Below are 19,050 nucleotides of genomic sequence, written 5' to 3'. Positions count from 1 at the left end.
GAATCGAGTCTTGACAAACCTCTTACATTACTGTACCAAGAGGAGAGCTCTTAAAATAGTTCTCACAGTTCTTGCTTCTGGCTTTGAACCTTAGGCTCCCAGTTCAGTAGAGCATGGTTGTATTCCTGGAGCACAAGGATGGAAACAGCCAGCAATGGTATGAAGTTGTTGATAATTACTTTAATCATCAAGAAAAACCATAATAAATATGAATTTAGGACATTCATAAGTAGGACATTCATAATATGTGGTTATATGTAGCTGAAATGTTTTCAAAAAGCAATCATTTAAGAGTGTTTTTCAGTTTTCTGAACAAAATAAAATATTCAAAAACAAACAAAAATTGATTTATTTTTTTCTGTTATGTAACAAAACTTGGACAATGCTGGGAACGGGAGCTTCAGCAATCTTTCAGGCCTCCCATACCATGTGATAGTGCCCTAAGGCAACTCCAAGCAGCAGTAAATAAATGAGAGTCCTTGTCAGAAAGAGTTTATAATCCGTGGGCTTTCTCCAGAGCAGATCAAATGCAATCAGAATCTAAACAGGAGCTCAAAAGGGTTTATGAGAGAACGTCAGGCTCAAAATGTTCTGAATTAGTACTCAATGAATGATTGATTTTTTCCCTCCTTTTTTGTTCACTGGCAGTTAAAAGAAGAAATAAAAGTTATATCATACAGGTTTCTGCTACTCTCTGGGTACAAGGACAGGAGAAATTTTGAACTAATTTTACAGCTGGTAAAATCCTGTCAAGTAATATCCAAAATAAATGTCCTCCATTTTTTAAGGGAACTAGAATGCTAATGAATATGTCCTGATCAAATAACCAAAACTGAAGGACGATTTTATAAGTTATTTTCATTTTAAAATGAAAAACAAAACAAACAAACAAAAACCACCACACATAGAAACACACATGAAAGTGTTGAAATGGAAAATTTTGACTTTGAGGAAAATTTTGCTATTGACTCCCCTTCCTTTACCAAGTGCAAGTCATGTAATCTAGCAAAACTGGTCAAATCAGCTTGCCAACATCCCTGCATATTTGCAGTGAAAGAATTTGACTTGTAAATTTCAATTAACTGTTTTCTTAAGAAATTTAATGACCTCCAAATTACTGATCTAAAAAGCATCTTTAATTTCTTTGGTTTTGGAATTGTTTTCTCACCATTTGGGTGTCTATCTTTTTCCTCCTATCTACTTTTTGATGTCAGAGAACCAGTCTGTGACTCATGCCCTCTTCCTTTTTTCTGTGGCCACTTTTTGCCTCATCTGATATTTTTACCTTCTTTACTATTTCCTGTGTTCTTGTTGTTTTGGTCTCAGTCCTTGCACATTTGTTGTCCTACCCATCCCTGACTTACAAATGTCTCTCTCACTTGTTTTCTGACAAAGACTTACAACTCTCATATTTTCTGCTATCCTTGTGTCCCTGCTCCCCGTCTCCATTGCTCAAGTCCTTAACATCTCAGCTGGGAGGCCTGAAAGGCAGTTGAAGCAGAGTGACACATGCCCCCCAGGACCCGTCCTGCCTCTTTGTCAAGAGAAGTTACACATTACTGTTAGTGCTGCCAGAACTGAGGTGTGTCTCCCACGTTTATTAGGACATTATTTGCAGGGGATGTGGGTGAGAGATGAAAAGCAGCTTTCAATTTAAATTTTGTGCTGATCTGACACCTTGATTCATCTTGGAAGAGTTTAACCCCCAAACAGTCAGTGTCACTGTCTGGCATCATTCCAGAGTCATTTCTGACTGCAGTTTGCTTGCTGAATTCAGTTAATTGTGGACAAGTCCATGCTTCCCATGTGTTCCATGAATACATGAATATATCTTCATTTTAGCATTTGGCATGGAAAATGCTGCTGAATGTTCTGTATAATCAGTATTAACAATGCTCTCTGGTTTATTTACTTACATACAAATTTTATCAAGCCTTGTAGGAGCAGATGACTTTAAACTTAAGTGCTGCAGTTTCTGTACTGCAACAGGATTAAAGTGCTTTAATGTCAGGCTATTGTCTATCCTCTGTGTTCTAATGAGAGTATTTTATTACAGCTCTTAATATGACTGGACTGGAGAGTTTATGAGATCATTCTAGGTATTTAATGGCAGCGCGTCGCTAATTATGTCTCCTATTTTTGATTTAATAAACTTCAATGTCTGATGGCAGCCTGGCAAATATAAACCTTTCAACCTCATCAAGTTTTGAGAGGCTATGGGCAAAAATAAGCTGTCATGACTGTATATGAATAGTATTTAAGGTGCAATTGCTGATTCTTTAGCAAAGAAGCCAATAGTACATCAAATCTGATTTCTTATTAAAAGGAAATTAAGTGGGATGATTCTTGGACATGGGATTTCTAATAATGTAAAACTCTTGGTTCACATAAGTAACACAAGTAAGTTGACATAGATTCTGAAGCCCTGAAGTGGTCAGGCAGTTGGATTTGATGATCTTTGTAGGTCCCTTCCAACTGAATTTTCTATTCTATTCTATTCTATTCTATTCTATTCTATTCTATTCTATTCTATTCTATTCTATTCTATTCTATTCTATTCTATTCTATTCTATTCTATTCTATTCTATTCTATTCTATTCTATTCTATTCTATTCAAAATAGAAAGACTCTCTTTCTTCCACTATCCACTTGCAAAGGGGTGTTGACCTTTTGCCAGGCCCATCTCTCCAAGAGTGGGAGAAGTTAAAAAAAATAAACAATAAAAAAAATGTCTGCCCTCTCAGTCGTTTCCTGAGGTCTCAATTTAGTTCTGTACTAAGAAACTGGGGACCAAATCTAGGAGTGAAGATTAAAATGGTGCACATGGGCTCTTTGTGGCTAGGTAGCTATCCATGTGATTACCCAGAAAAGATACAGGAAAAGCCACTGCAGAAGTAGCTTTTTAATTTCAAGTACCATCTCCCTCCTCTGATCACCCTTTGTCCAGCTAATCTTTGCATATCACCATACAGGTCATGCTTCTGTCATTCTCATGAGGAACCTGATATTGCATCCTGAAGGGAAACAGGACTTTTTTTTTTTCCACTTATTTCAAAGCAAGCATGTTTAGACATTTTGATTTCTCTACAAAGACACAGGCACAAACACTTGCAGATGTGTCTTTGCGTTATGTGTCAGTGCTAACTCTGGCCCTGAGTCTGTATTATCGCCTCATATAATTGATTACCTTTCTCTTTGAGCTCAAAAAATCCAATGGCATTTTTTGTTTTGTTTTGTTTTAAGTTATGATCTTTCCCACCTAGCTATTGAACAAAATAATCTATTTCAGTGTGTGACTTTAGAAGACATTTAACAGAGCTAAACTTTTTGATCCTACTCTCCAAATTGAGCTATAATGAAGAGCATGCAACCCTCACAATATTTTCTTTCCAATGTACATGTAAAACCACTAGAGTATTTTAACATTTTACTTCCAGCTTTAGCCAGTATTAAATGAAATATATCTTGGCCACCACAGAGCCAACAGGAAAAAGGTCAGTTTACAACTTAAAAAAGAGTTGGAAAGTAACATTTTGGAAACTGGTCTTTGTAACACGAACACATCAAACACATTTCACAACATTAAGACTGCTATGACTGGAAAATGTTAGTTTAACAGATGTGTTTATTTAGGTGATTTTCAACTTAGCCTGTGAATTTAGATTGCAAGCCCAAGAAGAATGGCACAGATAGTATTTTGCTTTTGTTTAGCTTGACATTTCTCATCTCTAATTACTGGTGAATCAATTGAGATCAGACACCCAAGGAAAACTAAAGTAAAATCTTTGGTTATACTTTGGTTATATATTTTTTTTTCTGGTTATCTTGAATGCTTGTAGGCAGCGGGGTAGCTTCTCTCTGCAATCCAGCCTCTTTATACCACTCTTGACACACAAAACCTCTCAGACTCCATCTGATAGCACCAAGATGATACTCTTTGGTAGCATTTTAAACAACAGCCCACATCTACACCATACAGAACCCCCTGAGCTCTTCAAAATCACTCCAGCACCAGACTACAGGCGCTACCTTAGGGCAATCAGACCTATGAGGCAAGTTACTTTGCTTCACCTTCCAATAGCTCATATAAGATTATAGGTCCTCTTTTGTAGTATTGTACAGCTACCAAAATTGCAGCTAGCTGTAGCACATTTCCACTGTCTTGGGGAAAAACAAACAAAAACACAAACCAAACCAAACCTAGAGATAGGATAAGGGGGAATGTTTTTAAACTAAGACAGGGAAGATTTAGGTTAGAAATTAGGGGAAAGTTTTTCACGCAGAGGGTGGTGAGGCACTGGAACAGGTTGCCCAGAGAGGTTGTGGATGCCCTATCCTTGGAGGCATTCAAGGCCAGGCTGGATATGGCTCTGGGAAGCCTGCTCTAGCGGTTGGCAACCCTACCCAGAGCAGGAGGGTTGAAACTATATGATCTTTAAGGTCCTTTTCAACCCAGGCCATTCTATGATTCTGTCATTCAAACCAAACCAAAACCAAAACAAACAAAAAACAAGCAACCAGAAAAACACTTAAAAATCCTAAGATGCCTCCAGATCAAAGAGGTTAAGCAGTGCAGAATCCTCAGCGTCATCTCAAACTGACTTAGACCATGCTAAGAGTGTTAGTTGTCTTGTGTTTTCATGACTGCTAGAGTCTGTTTCCTAGTCTATGAATAAAATTGTATGACGACAACTTATGTTGAAACACGTGGAAAACTCGGTTTTGAAAAGGATTCTCAGTTATTTGCATTGTCAGGTCAGAGTAAGATATAGGAAAACAATTGATTTGGTTCCCATTTAGCATTTGCTAGTGGACAGTTTTGTACAATGTATTTATATTTTATATAAAGTAAATGTGCATGGAAAAATAGGTGGGAAAATATTGGCATGCTAACAAAGGTTGAGTCGAAGAAGAAGAAGAAGAAGAAGAAGAAGAAGAAGGAAGAGGAGGAGGATGAGGAGGAGGAGGAGGAGGAGGAGGAGGAAAGGAGGAAAAGGAGGAGAAGGAGAAGGAGAAGGAGAAGGAGAAGGAGAAGGAGAAGGAGAAGGAGAAGGAGAAGGAGAAGGAGAAGGAGAAGGAGAAGGAGAAGAAGAAAGTTTTTATTTTTAAATCTTAAAATTAAAAGGAAAAAGAAATTGCTTGAGGTTCTATTTTGCATAGTGAGGGTAAGGACTTATAAACAGCTGTTTCATGACAATGCACTCTTTTGCCCTGTCCACTGGCTCAGTTGCAGTATTTACTTTTGTAAGCCTCTGTCTGCTCAGTTCCTCATAACCTAGAATTGTGCCGAGGCAAAAAGCCATGAGGAGAAATGAGTATTACCTCCTTTGTACATCTGTAATATGGGAAGCCTCCATCCTAACAGGAGCCGCCATAGTCATTATCTGTGCCTAATATTTCAGTTGTGTATGCTCCCTGAATGAGGCATTACTGGTAATTGGCATTTCTTGGCTATTGTGGCTAAAAGCTGTAAACACTGCACTTTTAATTAACAAGATATGTGAAGAGACTCTGAGGAACCTTCATTAAGCATTTCCCAGTAATGTCAGGATCTGCTGATTTTTTTTTTTTTTTTGTTCAAATATGCTAAAACGGGATTATTCTTAGACACAATTGTTCTCTGGGATAATGAGAAGAGGAGAAAACACAGGCACGGGGTTACTTGCCCCCCCCCCCCCCCCAATTGTTTTTATGGTGTGTGTTATTGCTCTGCATTTTTTACCCTGTAAATCTGCAGCTGAATTGTTTGTAGTCTGCCATTATCTTTGATTGTCGTCATAGACCCAGAGCAAGGTGACCACAGAGGAAGTGGAATAAGATCCAACAGTGCAAAAAATGAGTATAAACTTACATTTGTTCCTACAAGGTGCCTGGAAGCAAAGTGGTAATGTCCATCACACTCTACCCTCATTATATCACCATCTTTTGAAGCCAGGCATTTTTTTATGTTAGAGAGTGAAGTTAATGAGGATAATTAAAGTAGCTTTGATTTATTTGGAAGCCAAAGCTAAGTTAGTAAACCTAGAGTTAAAACAAAGAAACTGTTTAAGCACTGAAAGTCTTTGTGTAGCCCACAGTTTGTCATACAGATTTACTGATTGGTTTTAGCTCTACACTTTGTCTCCATCTGATTAAATGCCAGTCTACCATGGCTCTTCCAAAGTATGCTTTACAGGGGTTGTAATTTGATAATGAATATTCTGCATGCTAAAACTTGAAACTGTGTTCTATAATCTCTAAGCTCTAAACCAATATGGGCTTCTTCTTCCTATTTTCTTCCTTAAAAGTTGTGGAAATTTTTCCAGGCAGTGTGTATCATCTGAAGTCATCTGAAAAGTCATCTTAAATTCACTTTGATTCTTAAATGTGAGCTAATGTGCAAGTTTACAGGCAAAAGTTTATTTCAAAGCAATGTTAAATCCTTTGCTGAAACAGAGACTCGAGAATGCATCATAACAGAGTATCTTTCTGTGTTCTAGAGAAAGAAACTTAGGCAGTATTCCTGCAAATTATAAAAAGTGCCCCAAATAACTAGAGACATCAAAATGTCATCAGGTTGTTATGCTTCAAATTACAAACAGGTGATACCGTGATGTGATGCAAAAAGAGTCTATCCCTGAATTTCATATCAGGGCTCTCTTCAATATCTACTACTAATGATGTTGAACTGTGAACTACATTTAATTTAAGTTTGTACTTAACTCTGTCTGCTCTGACAGTTTTGAAATCATTAATCAGATACTCCACAAGCAAACTGTTACCCTCCGAAAAATATATATATATATATATATGCTTTTGGCCTTTCTTTTGATTTTTTTTTCCTTTTTTTTTTTTCCTGCCCATCTGCAGGAGCATGGCTGTCTTCCAGCTCAGCTGTTGTGCTGACTAGAGTTAAAGGTGGAAATGCTTTCTCTGTGGACTGCCATATAGAAGAGCTGCCCAACACCTGCAGCCCAACAACTATTCTCTTAAATGATTCTTCAAAACTAGAAGTGTGGTGAGAAGGCACCCCTGTTTGAATCGCCTGGGGAACTGGATGGATGTGCAACCTCATGATGCAGAAAATTGCAGCCTTCATAATTTGCATTCGGTGGCTCCATTTGTATCATCAGAAATCCCTTTTTATGCACTGACTACAAGAGCAGAGGAAGCTACATTAGACCTCCTGAAACTCACGTTGCACTTGAGCTGTTTCAGAGCAGTTCCTCACAGGGTGTTCCTGGAAGCAGGGCTGTGGGAGGAAGGAAGCCTCAAAGACATCTGAAACACAGATCCTGAACTGCACTGGGACACAGACACTTGCTCACTGAGCTGTGGAGGACACCTAAAGAAGGACTTTCACTTCTTGCCAACTAATTTCCCCCAGAGTTCCCCCATTTTGATTTTTTAAGGTATGTAGTATGCATCCCGGGGCTTTCAGCCTTGTGAGTATTTTTGGTACGAGTCTCAGCATTGTGACGGCTGACCATCCTGGAGTTAGAGAGCTGTGAAACTGCTTTCACTCTATCTGTAATTACAGATGTTTCCCAACTGTGACAAAACAGGAGAGGTTTTGCTGTGGTGTTGTACAGACTTTAGTTCTAGCCTCACTCACTGCCTCTGAAACAATTTTGTGCAAAGACTGGTTTCTCCTACCAAAGCTGTCAGATGTGCCACTGTTTTGTGATGATTCTGAAGTACTCAGAAGTACAGGATTCACTAGCAAGAGTGGCTGAGAATTTATGACCTCTAGATTTGTAGCTGAGATAGCTTCCCAGGGTCATAGGGCATTTTCAAGGAGAGAAAAAATAATGGCTTCCACCTTCCCGCCTCCACCCTCTACTTCGATAACCTGACTGCTGAAACTTTCATATAGTTACAGGCTTGTCCTCTGCAGGAGGCAGAGTCAGGTTGGCAAGACTTCTCTAGAGACTGCTGTTTTCATTTCCTACTTCCACATGTGCGGAGGCAGCACCGTGAGGCCAAAGATGAGGGGGATTCATGTGTCTTGGAGTACATAACTGAAGAGTGAACTACCAGGTAATGAAACTGAAGTACAGCTATTCTAAGAGTCAAGAAAACCATGTACAATGAAGGAAAAAAAATGCAGGTACGTGGGAAACAATATTTTGCATTAAAACACCACTTAATATTTGGAGGGACTGTTACAAAGAAGTTGTGACCAATACAGAAGTTTCTCAGCCCTAGAACTTTGTTTAGGATAGTCTATACTGTGTTTTCACTGTTAAGTCACGGAGGTGGGAGGCCTGACTTGTCAGCCAAACTGTGTCAGAGTTCTGGCCTCATGTTGGAAAAACCACTTAGGTCAGCGTTTGCCTCCAGAATTTTAATTCTGATGTTTGTGTGTATGAGAGAGAGACACACACATATAGTCCTGTTCCTATAGTCACAAAAGCTGGGTTTTTTTTCCCCACTTTTTCAAAAGATGACAATACACAAAACTCCTTCTGTAATACTACAATTTCTAGATTGTTGATACTTCTTAACAATCCATATCAGAAATTTTATTACTGAAGATCCAGAGAAGTCCTTGTAGAAGGAAATAGTTCTTGTCTTTCAAAGTGTAATACTGCCTGTCTTTACTTAATCATCATGAGGATTAATTCAGTCATATTTTACCTGCTTTTTTCAGGAGGATTAATAATAATTCGTCATTTTTGAAACTCTGATATACATTCTAACATGATGTTTGACAGGTTTGCATAATGTATGATTAATCAATTAGAAATTTTGTACATTTGCATGACACCACATGAATATTCTTCTGATCTTTCTCCAACACGCTTGTAGACACAGGGCTCCATACAGTAGTTGGAAAAAAGGAAATCTCTTCATTCGGCTCCCACTTATGAACAGCTTCAAAAAGAAATAGCTTTGCATTCACTAATACAAGAAAAAAAAAAACAAAAAAAAACAGTGTGTCTATCAGGAAATCTGATATGTGCTACACTTGCTAAATCCTCTTTTCAGTGAAATGGATTAAGTGACATTATAGAAAAACCTAAGTGAAAAAGTGGGATAATAAACTGTATGCTTAAAATAGAAGGTAGGATTATGGTTGCTGCCCTGGAAAAAAAAAAGATGTTCTTTGTACTGTGGAACAAAAAGCAGTTCCATACATGCTTCAAACCTTCATTCTGGATCTGAGTTTTTGAGTAGCTAGATGTTGTTACTGTCATGAAATTTCAATGGACAGAGGCTACACTTCATTCTTTGGAATGCAGATGAAACTTCAGCTGCCATCAGTGACATTTACAACTGTATACTAATTAGCAGGAACTGCATATGAAAACTCTTGTTTTATGAATTATTGTTCATAATCTGCAGATTAGAAAAGACCCCAAAACTTGAAGCATTCAGAATTATTATGGAACCAAGGTATACTCAAGTTTCTTTTTTTTTTTTTTGTTTTGTTTTGTTAATCTTGTGGTGGAGTGAACTAAAATCCATATACTAGATACAAAAAAAAAAAAAAACACAAAAAACCACACCCTCTTCTATTGTGAATCTTATTTACACATGCCCAATTTGGCATGGATGTAGGTGCAAAAGCAAACCACTCATCTGATACTAATTCTTGTATAATAATTCAAGATGGTTGACCAAAGATCAGCTAATGGAGAAAGGAATGTAATTTGTTGACAAACACTTCAGTTAACATGTGCAAAGTGTATGCTTATGCATGCTAGTTTAGTGGCCTCAGTGGTCAGTTAGAGGGAGAAAAGGAAATAGCTGACGCCTGTTTGTCTGATATTTTTGGCATATTGCAGAACATTAACTACAGTGAAATTTGGCAAGGAATTCTGATTTTTCAATGAAATAGTCTATTTTGTAACATACTTTCCCCTATCTTATTATTCTTTGGCATGTAATATACTTGGAGATTAGAAGATAAGATTAAAATATTCATTAGTCACCTAAAAACAGTTACGGCATCTGACAAAGAAGAAATCAAGTCACAGAAATCTCTTCCAGTGCAGGCTGTGAAAGGCTGGACTTGGTGCCAAATGTGGGACTGGTCAGACCTATGTTTAGAAACCCATGATAAGTTCTAAACACAGTTTGATGAAAACCTGATGCAAGTCTCTCCTTTCCCTGTCATCTGCTGACATTAAACTGTGAAGTTGCCTGTGATGTCAGCTCTGAATTATTCCCTCTTGATTGCTGACTCAAAGGCTGGATGCTAATGGAGAACTGAGATTTTTAAGGATCATCAGAGAAGGCATTAAAAAACTGAAAAATATGCGTATCTGGCTAGAGTATGCTCACATGGCTTTTCTGTACTCTGTTAACTATTCTTTAACAGTAATTTTGTAAGAGTGTTTTTTTATTTTTTAATTTTTCTTCTTTTTCATTTTCCCCCAAGGGCTGATAGGGCTGATTTCTTTTTGTTCTTGTCTTCTTGCTCTGTCCATTGAGAAGGGTTATTGGCATGAACACAGAAATTCTTTGCCTGAATTTGAATGCTTGAAGGAAATTTCATGTGGGAAAGACACTGATCACTCTAAACTAATAAGAAAGCTTAAAATATGTGCTAAAACGTATGTAAGAAACTTTGGGATATTTAAAATATTCAGAGAAATAATTCAACGAAAGCTTTGAAATTCTGCTCCTAAATCAGCTCAGACAAAAACCTAAGTCAGTGCAAACAGCCCTGCAGACACAAGTGCTTAGCTCTAGCAATGGGCTCCACACTTTTTTAAAGTTTTATCTCTTTGTAATCACAGTAGGGTCCCAACCAGATCCAGGCTGGCAGTCTAGGCTTGACTTCTTTAGATAACCAAAGGGTGCCTTTGTCTCAGTGTGGTTTCCAGAAATTCTCTTCAAAATGTGCTTCTTTTAAAACCGCTATTCTACCTTGTTACCTAGACTTTTTCTTGTCCTGCTATTGGCTCTAAACAATCTTCCATTGTCAAGAGAGAAGTAACTTTTCTGTTCCTATTTTTTTCTGTCCTGGTTGTTTTTTCCCTATTAATAAACAAAATCCATCTGTCTGCCAGTAACTATTCAAGTGAGCAGGTCAGCATTCAGCATTCTTAATCATTACAGGGCAGCTCCAAATCTGCTCATGTTCAGCTCACGCTTTTCAGTTTTGGCATGCTTTCTTAATGCTGGAAGCATTTCACAGATATTAGCCGGTTGTACTTTCCAAGAAATCTGGTGCAGTTAAAATAGTATACTTTCCATTCAAAATAAACTTTCATCCTTTTTTCATCCCCTCCTTTTTTTTTTTTTCCTTGTTATTAGAGGAGGTGGCACTCTGTGGAAGTTCAAAGACAGATGTGATGTAATTTTGAATGAACGGTACCTCTTTATGACTTCTGAGAGTTGCTTGGAAACTCTTGCTCACACTGTGATATGGCAGTGATAAAGGAGAAAAGATTAGAATAAAACTCAGAGTGAGGAATCAGACTTTGGAGAAAAGTGGAGATCTGAATGAGTGGAGGAAAAAGAAGAAAGAGAGATGCAGAGAAATCTATCAAGGAAACTGGGAAACCAAATGCTGCAAGAACTATGAGAACAAAATCAAATTTAGGAAATTGTAACAGAATGAGAAAAGAGAACAGGAAAAATATTCAAATACTCAAAAAACCACCACCACCACCACCACCACCAACAAAACAACCAGTAATCCAATTATGCATATAAAGTAAAGAGAAAAAATACAGAGATAAAACAGAAGTTGTCAGACTTTAGAGAGCAACAGGAGCAGGAGATGAATAGAGTGAAGTAGGAGGGAGTAAATTGAAACCAATGCACTCAATCAGTTAAGAATTCAACTGTCTCTCTGGTATTTATGGGAAAGCATCCATAATGCTCACAGAATATACAGAATGCAATAGGGTTGTTATCTAACTTCTTGATACTTGCATTAGTATTGCACATCTTCTGGGCAGAGATAATGTTAGTTTCAAAGAGAAAGAAATTGTTTGAGTGATCCATTACTGATTTTTAGCCTGGTGAGAAAAAAAGGCTAAAAGTGGAACCTTTCCATCCTCCCTTCTCCCCAGACTCTGCGTGCAAGCAAGATCCAAACCTCCCTGGCTAATGTTGGTAGAAGGAAACAAAACTTGACAAGCTTTTTTGTAAAAGCTAAATTATCCATGTTTTCTCATTATGCAACTAACCCAAACTGAAACCTCATTCAACATCTTGAACATTTCCAGTCCATCTCATGACGGATTTTTCAAAAAGCAAAATTAAGCTGTGATCTTTTCAGGTCATCACTGATTAAGGGTGAGGCATTTCTTGATGTTAGTCTGTGGTGGAGAAAAGCTTGTGTTGCTGTTGTCACCCACCCAGCACAAATCTCAATCCTTTGCATGTCGAAACACTACCTTTGGCAACAGCGCCCAACCGTGGGGCCAAGCTTCCTGGGCCAGGCTGCAGAGGCTCATTTATAGCATCTGCAGGAGCAGGAGTGGAGTGAGGGCTCCCAGGTCTTCCCACACTTGAGCTCTTTGCCTCTGAAGCCAGTTACCCCACTCTAGGTTCAAGCCAGCATGTGAATCAACACACGGGTATTGCTCATGGCCAGCAAGCTTGAGACCAACCCCTGCTCTGATTTGACACTAGGAGGTATCCAAAGATGTTCTGCTTCCTTGGCAGTTTACATTTACTCAGCAAAGCCATATGTACTTTTGGCTGTGAGGTCAAACAAGACAACACCAAGTCAAATCTAGAATGAGATGGTCGGACAGAGTTATCTGCTGGTGAAAATCCTTTCAAACCAGGAATTGCACAAACTGGAAACTGAGCTCAGGGTTTCTCTGTATTTGTCAGCTGCTGCAGAGCCGAGCCTAGAAAAGATTGAGAGAGAAAGGAAAGAAAACCAAGGTTCTTGACTTCTGGCAAAACTGGCTGTTTCGTAAGTATTAAATGCAATGCTTATTGAGGTCAACAGGAATATTTCAGTTAATATCAACCACCTACAAATTAATGATGTGCTGATGGGTAAACCTTGCCTCTTCCCCTTCCACTGCTGTCAGGGCAAGCTGCCTTTAGCAGCTACTTTATTTCCTGTTTTAAAAGCCTAACAATACTGCACCAGTCGGGCCAGCATCTAATGGTTATTTACATCCTAACTGCCATATATTGCTTGCAAAGACTCCAGTTTTAATAGTTACACTCTTTTTGGTATTACAGTATAGTGGCTTTTTACTGAGATATGAACAGAGCTTTTATGAAAAGACTGACACATCATACCCGTGTTGTGTTCAAACCAGAAATACAATACCCTTTTTGAGACTTTTCAGGACTCTCTGTTGTTAGATCTTTGAAACTCATTATGTCCAGACTCTGTGTAAACAAACTCATTCTACTAGGATTCAGCCTGGCATTTTAAGCCTTTTGAAGGAAGAAAATGGGCTAGTGTTATAGCTTAACAATTTTCAGATATATTTTTAATTTATTTTTCTGTCAACAGTGTCATTTGGTGTAGTTATTGTTGCTTGTTTGGATGTTTATTATTTGCAGCTATAAATTAAGGATGCTGTTTAAATAAGCTACAATTTACAGTGAGTGTCTGAAATTCATGCTAACGTTAATATCAGTAAAGAGATAAGTTTGCTACTTACAACCTTAATAGTTGTAAGTCAGTGGAGTCTAAACTATATGCTTGAATTCAGAGTATTAGTAACTTTAGTCATTATTGATAGCAGAGCAGTCCTTTTCTTTTTGCCTTTATGTTTTAGTTTTATTGATTAGGGACAAACATGCAGAGATTGCTCTGAATTATAAAACTGAGGGTCAGATATTTTAAGAATTACAAATATTTTACCATACGTTTACAATGAATCATCCAGAATTTCTAAACTACAGAATGTGATAATTTATTCATAAATTGGGAGAGCAAATCCGAAGATGCACACGGCCACAGGAAACCAGAGGCCTTCCTGTTGTTAGTGGCTTCAGAAAAATTGTGCTGCTGGAGAGGTGATACACTTTACACCCGCTGATGTCTCAAATCCAACATTCTCATGCGTCCTGGGACCAAAATGGGGCTTCCTAAAGTGAAGCATAGTGAAGACCTGGAAAAATGTTTCCACAGTCAAGTCCAGTTGCGGATTTTAATATCATAGGCTAAAATTTCTAACTTTCTTGCCAAGAATGCATTTAAAAGCTGCAAAATATGCACTGAAAATCAATGCCAGATTATGGGCAGCTGGACTATTTTCAATGAAGAACAATGTTTAAGCCATCATTCATATCATAAACAAACCATGGCGGAAAATGTGTGCAGTCTTTCAATGTAGTCAAAAAACTTTCCTTTGCAGTCAGCGTGTTAGCTCATAGCCAGAACATCTTGGGGGCTCCTGCACAGAAAGAGGCCTTCGGCACACAGATCAGCCTCTGCACCAGCAGGAAGAGGGAAGGGAAGGGAAGGGGAAGGGAAGGGGAAGGGAAGGGGAAGGGAAGGGAAGGGAAGGGAAGGGAAGGGAAGGGAAGGGAAGGGAAGGGAAGGGAAGGGAAGGGAAGGGAAGGGAAGGGAAGGGAAGGGAAGGGAAGGGAAGGGAAGGGAAGGGAAGGGAAGGGAAGGGAAGGGAAGGGAAGGGAAGGGAAGGGAAGGGAAGGGAAGGGAAGGGAAGGGAAGGGAAGGGAAGGGAAGGGAAGGGAAGGGAAGGGAAGGGAAGGGAAGGGAAGGGAAGGGAAGGGAAGGGAAGGTGATACCTTTTATTCAATTTTAATTTCTAGGTTTGCTCAAGGTTTGTTCGTTAAAGTTCCACTTGAAGCCATGTTGAGTTCAGTTGGTTTACTGCTCACCTCTGTGACTGCTGGATCACACCCCTAGTCATCTTCCTGTGCAGAGCACTGCTAAAGGCAGAAGAAGGAAAAGCAAAGGTGCTAGCAGTACTGTGGTTGCTCATGTTACAGGATGCTAAAAGCGGAATACATGATCTGTGCAGTATTATTACACACTACCAAAAGCACTATTTCAATTCGAATCTGTGTCAGTTCCATGGTATTTTGAATCACACCTTCTTACCACTTGTTTCTTGGTGATAAAGTCGCATATTAGATTGCTTCACAGTTCTTGCGCTGATAAATTCAACTGTGTATGTATTCAGAAATGTTTTGCGTTTGACACATCTGACAAGAGGGACTGAGTGACCAGTTTGCTTCATCTCAGATATACTGAAGTCTTAAAATACAGGAAAGGATAGACAGCAGGCGTTTGTTTCCTGTTGTTGTAGTGGCAGTTTCCACAAGGCTGATTGTGAAACATGTTGGCACAACTGACAGGGCAGAAATATTTCCATTTTTGCTGTGTTGGGGTAGTGTGTTTTAAGCAAACTTCTGGAGCAGTTTTTACACATTGGAAGCCAGTATTTGCTTAGCTTTCCCCATCAACGTCAAAATTTCACTTCAATACTGTGTGCCTGACGGGACTGTGGCCTGGAAGAGGATTGCCTGGGAGTCCTCTACTGAATTGCACCTGTTTTCCCTATTAGTTACTGGTGACATAAAAGAGAAATCATAATTGTCCTGGAGAGATTACAGCTGGCAGAAGCGCTGTAACAGAGCTGGCATAAATAAACCAATCAATAAAAAATGGTCTTTCCATGCAGATGTTAAGGCAGCTGTAGCTGAGAGACAGGATGAGATGGGATTAGACAGTACAGTCCCATGATGCTCAACACTCTGGAAGCTCAGGAATGTCTGACGTTAGAACAGTCTCTTGAGCTTTGTCACAGAGGAAATATGGGTTAGAATTCAGAATTTTGTTTAATGTATTTGTCTTTTGACTGTTAGGTGGTTTTTTTTGTTTGTTTGTTTGTTTGTTTTTCAGTCAGATTTCCAGGATTTTTGTCTTCAATGAGGGAGGAAAGACTAGCTTTTAATATTTTACTCTTACTTGACAGGACTGCACGGCAATACGTATATTTTAATTCCCTTAACATATGCAGGAAGTGGAACGACTAAATCAGGACTAACTCCACAGTTTCTTCTGTAGTATATGGTGTCTAGTGATTCACTATGATGTTGTTTGCCTTTGAAGGTGGGATGGAGATTGTATGGAGAAATATGGAGACTTCATCACCAATGAACAAAGCAAAATGTGCAAATGAAGTCTGAGAGCAGAGAGGTTAAACGTTTTTGATTCCCTTCAAATGTCAAGGGAATGAGTTACGACTGGTCAATATGGCTATTATTAAATTAACAGTAAGCAAAATGGCAGGAATGTGTCAATGAAGGAAAACCATCTGCATGGAGATCCCAGGAAACCATGGTAAGAAACCATGGTAAGCTCCTGAGTTAGCTTATCACAAGCTCCACCCCAGCTTGCATTACCACGCCTTTGATGTAACAGCAAGCCAGGTCCCTCTGAAAACTTCAGTCACTCTCTCCATATCTCCCCATCATATGGTAGGCGTAGGCTAAAATGACAATGAGAGTACAGTGCACTGTTATGGAGCCCTGTGGGCTGTGGTATTGACATGCTTTTATCAACAACCCAGTCTGGTAAAGGAGTCCTGAAAGTCTCTGCATTATGTGAAGGAATTAAGTTCTGCAGCAAAGAGATGCGTGTTCTGTCTAAGTCTAAAAGTGGAGGAGGAAAAATAAATCTGATTTGCTTCTCTGCATAGCACGTTTCCTCTCAGGCCTCCAAATCAACAGCCAAACTTAAAGAAGACACAAACATACTAATATATTATGTCAGTTCCAAAAAGGAAAGGACATTTATTTGGAGTTGGTCTAGCCCACCATGCTTTTAAGAATGAAAAACAGTGGAGAAGAGTTAGCTTTCTTAAACATTTTAACTGAAAATTGGAGCATAAAGAATCACACCTTTACATATGAGTTCCTTCTACAGTCAGCTTCACTGTAACTGCATCAGGATAGCGTCCCAGGGTCACTGAAGTGACTAGGAGAGAGCTTTAATGGCCTTTGATATGAGTTGTGAATAGTCCCTGTCTGAATGAGGGAATTCATTGAGCAAAAGTATAGCTCCTCTTGTGCTGGCAGCAACCGGGATGAACGTATGTGAAAATATCACCAAGAGGTGTTCTTTTATGTATTTTTTTACCTGTTACCACTACATCTTCCTGAACTCCTTGAAACGTTGGGTCACTGCATTGTCTAGAGCTCCCATCTTTGTTGTGCTTGATACAGCTACGCAATGGTGGGGAATCAACGTGTGTTGTGTTTTTTTGTTTTTTTTTTTTTGTGTGTGTGTGTGTGTGTATACAGTTTATTGAGCAATTCACAGGTAAAACATACTCTCTGGAATTTTACAGAAGCTAGTATATAAAATGAATTCTTAGAAAGTAAGTAAACTGATGCAAGACCTGATGTTTTGGGAATGATTAGTGTTTAGTTATAGCTGCTTGGGATCCCAAGTTGGACCAAACCTAATTCCAAAGAGGAGAAGGAATAAGTATGGTGATAACACGTACTGGAAAAAAATCTCATGTTAAATATACATACATACATATATAAATATATATTTTACGTGAACATGTACACATTGTTCAAGAGATAGAGATCCTTTTGACTTATTAGGCTATTTCTATTTTTTTGAATAATTATTTCCTTAAGATGCCAGGATTCACAAACGTCGACAAAGTGGCTGCCATTCTGCTTGTGACTGACATTTTAATATAGCTCTTTAATCATGTGCATATAAATTCACAAATATATACCTATAAATCATTTTAAAATACCAATGTTAGAAATAAATACAGAAGTATGATATCTTCCTGACAGTCCATGTCACTTAAAAAAAAAAGCAAACAGTTTTCTCAATGGAAAATATCAATAAATGTACAGCTGTTGAACGTGACACTTAAAATAGATGCCAATTCTTTTCATTCTTTAAAATAATGGAATTTAACACCCACCCACCCAAATGCTTTGTGAAAGCGCAGCAGTGCATTGGAATTTGTAGCTCTATATCAAAGCATTTGAATTTATGTTGGGTGGCAATGAAAACATTTGCTTCCCATTGATTTCAGGATTTAAATGCAAACTCCACACCAAGAGCCTAAAAGATTTCTTAGTTGGAAAGCTCCTTATATCAGGCTGGAAAGAAAACAAATTTCAAGAAGCAAATCAGTGAGAAGAGAAAAACGCATTTCCATTGCAAAGCAGTTGAGGTAGAGTCACATTTATCTGTGTATTTGCAAAGCTTGAGTTTATGCTGTTTATGATAACCAAGTGTAGGGCTTGAAGATCTCCCAAAGAGTTGTCTGATAGCTTACCGCCAGAGTGTTGTTAGGACAGTGTTCTCCATTTCCCACCTCTGTGGAGAAATCCGCATTTCCCCTGATCCCATCAACTCAACACATCAGATGTTACTGCCCTGCTGAATATTGCCTGGTGAATTTGTCATTCAGCAGTGCTCTCGGGAAGGTGTATCCCTGACTGACTACATACCACCTGAAGCAAAGCACTGCGTTACTTCAATTCTCCAATGCAACAGTCTCCCTGAGGATTTCATTTTCTTCCAAGAAAATTAGCTTCCAATTATTTCATAATTTGGACATATCTTGGGCTGTGCCAAGATAAAGGAAAGCTTGCCAGCAAACTTTGTGATTCATCTCTCTTTGCATCAGCAGTACATGAACTTGTGTTTTTGTTTGACTAGAAGTTCTCTGGATTAAGCGAATACAGTTTAACGGTGCCTTGTATTAACAGCTCAGTGCCAGTAACTGACTCCATCTTCTAGCTTTATATCATCAGAATAAAGTGCTGATTATTATCATGTCACTGGTCTCTTGGGAACTATGCTTCTGGTGTTCAGTTACCAAGGGTTTGTGATAGAAACTGAGGGGAAGAGAGAACAGTTAACAAAACGATAAAAAGTACCTAGCCTCAATAGCTGAAAGTGCTGCAACTCTAGATAGAAAAGCACAAAAGTTCTGCTGGCAGCAGTACCCAGCAGTGCTTATGAAATGTCATTTCCTACGGTGGCTGGACATCTGAACAACACTTACTGCAGGTTACCAGTTTGTATCCTACTGCAGTGAAATGGTAAAGAGTAACTTTACATAACAGTCTCTGCACCATAACCTCCTATTTGTACACTTTACAGTAAACTCACAGTAT

At 38.7% G+C, this 19,050-nt stretch overlaps 1 protein-coding gene and 1 long non-coding RNA gene across 33 annotated transcripts in view; one reads left to right on the top strand and one right to left on the bottom strand.

Moving 5' to 3' along the window:
- Positions 1 to 14,834, top strand: part of LOC310893629 — a 47,117-nt gene extending 32,283 nt beyond the window's left edge. For 2 of the 3 annotated variants that reach the window (XR_014579166.1, XR_014579167.1), the window contains 2 exons: positions 6,850 to 12,868; positions 14,695 to 14,834. This is a non-coding gene — a long non-coding RNA (uncharacterized lncRNA). The remainder of the gene's footprint in view (positions 1 to 6,849; positions 12,869 to 14,694) is intronic. The other variant, XR_014579168.1, reaches the window with a different exon arrangement.
- The window catches only part of LOC310893625 (uncharacterized protein), a 72,363-nt gene that overhangs the window by 39,700 nt on the left and 13,613 nt on the right, over positions 1 to 19,050 (bottom strand). For 3 of the 30 annotated variants that reach the window (XR_014579144.1, XR_014579150.1, XR_014579153.1), the window contains 2 exons: positions 14,671 to 16,379; positions 12,673 to 12,800 (listed from right to left, as the gene is read on the bottom strand). Coding sequence is in view for 6 of the 30 variants with exons in the window: in XM_083822856.1 (XP_083678982.1) it covers positions 12,704 to 12,800; positions 14,764 to 14,814 (148 nt within the window). In the remaining 24 variants the exon portion in view is untranslated. Of the gene's footprint in view, positions 1 to 12,672; positions 12,801 to 12,876; positions 14,332 to 14,670; positions 18,769 to 19,050 lie in introns of those variants that run through there. The other 27 variants (XR_014579139.1, XR_014579149.1, XR_014579147.1 and 24 more) reach the window with 22 other exon arrangements.

The sequence above is a fragment of the Anser anser genome, assembly GCF_964211835.1.
Source record: "Anser anser genome assembly, chromosome: 2".
NCBI lineage: Eukaryota > Metazoa > Chordata > Aves > Anseriformes > Anatidae > Anser > Anser anser.
The sequence above is the reverse complement of the archived record's forward strand: the minus strand, read 5'-3'. Positions and strand labels throughout refer to the sequence as shown.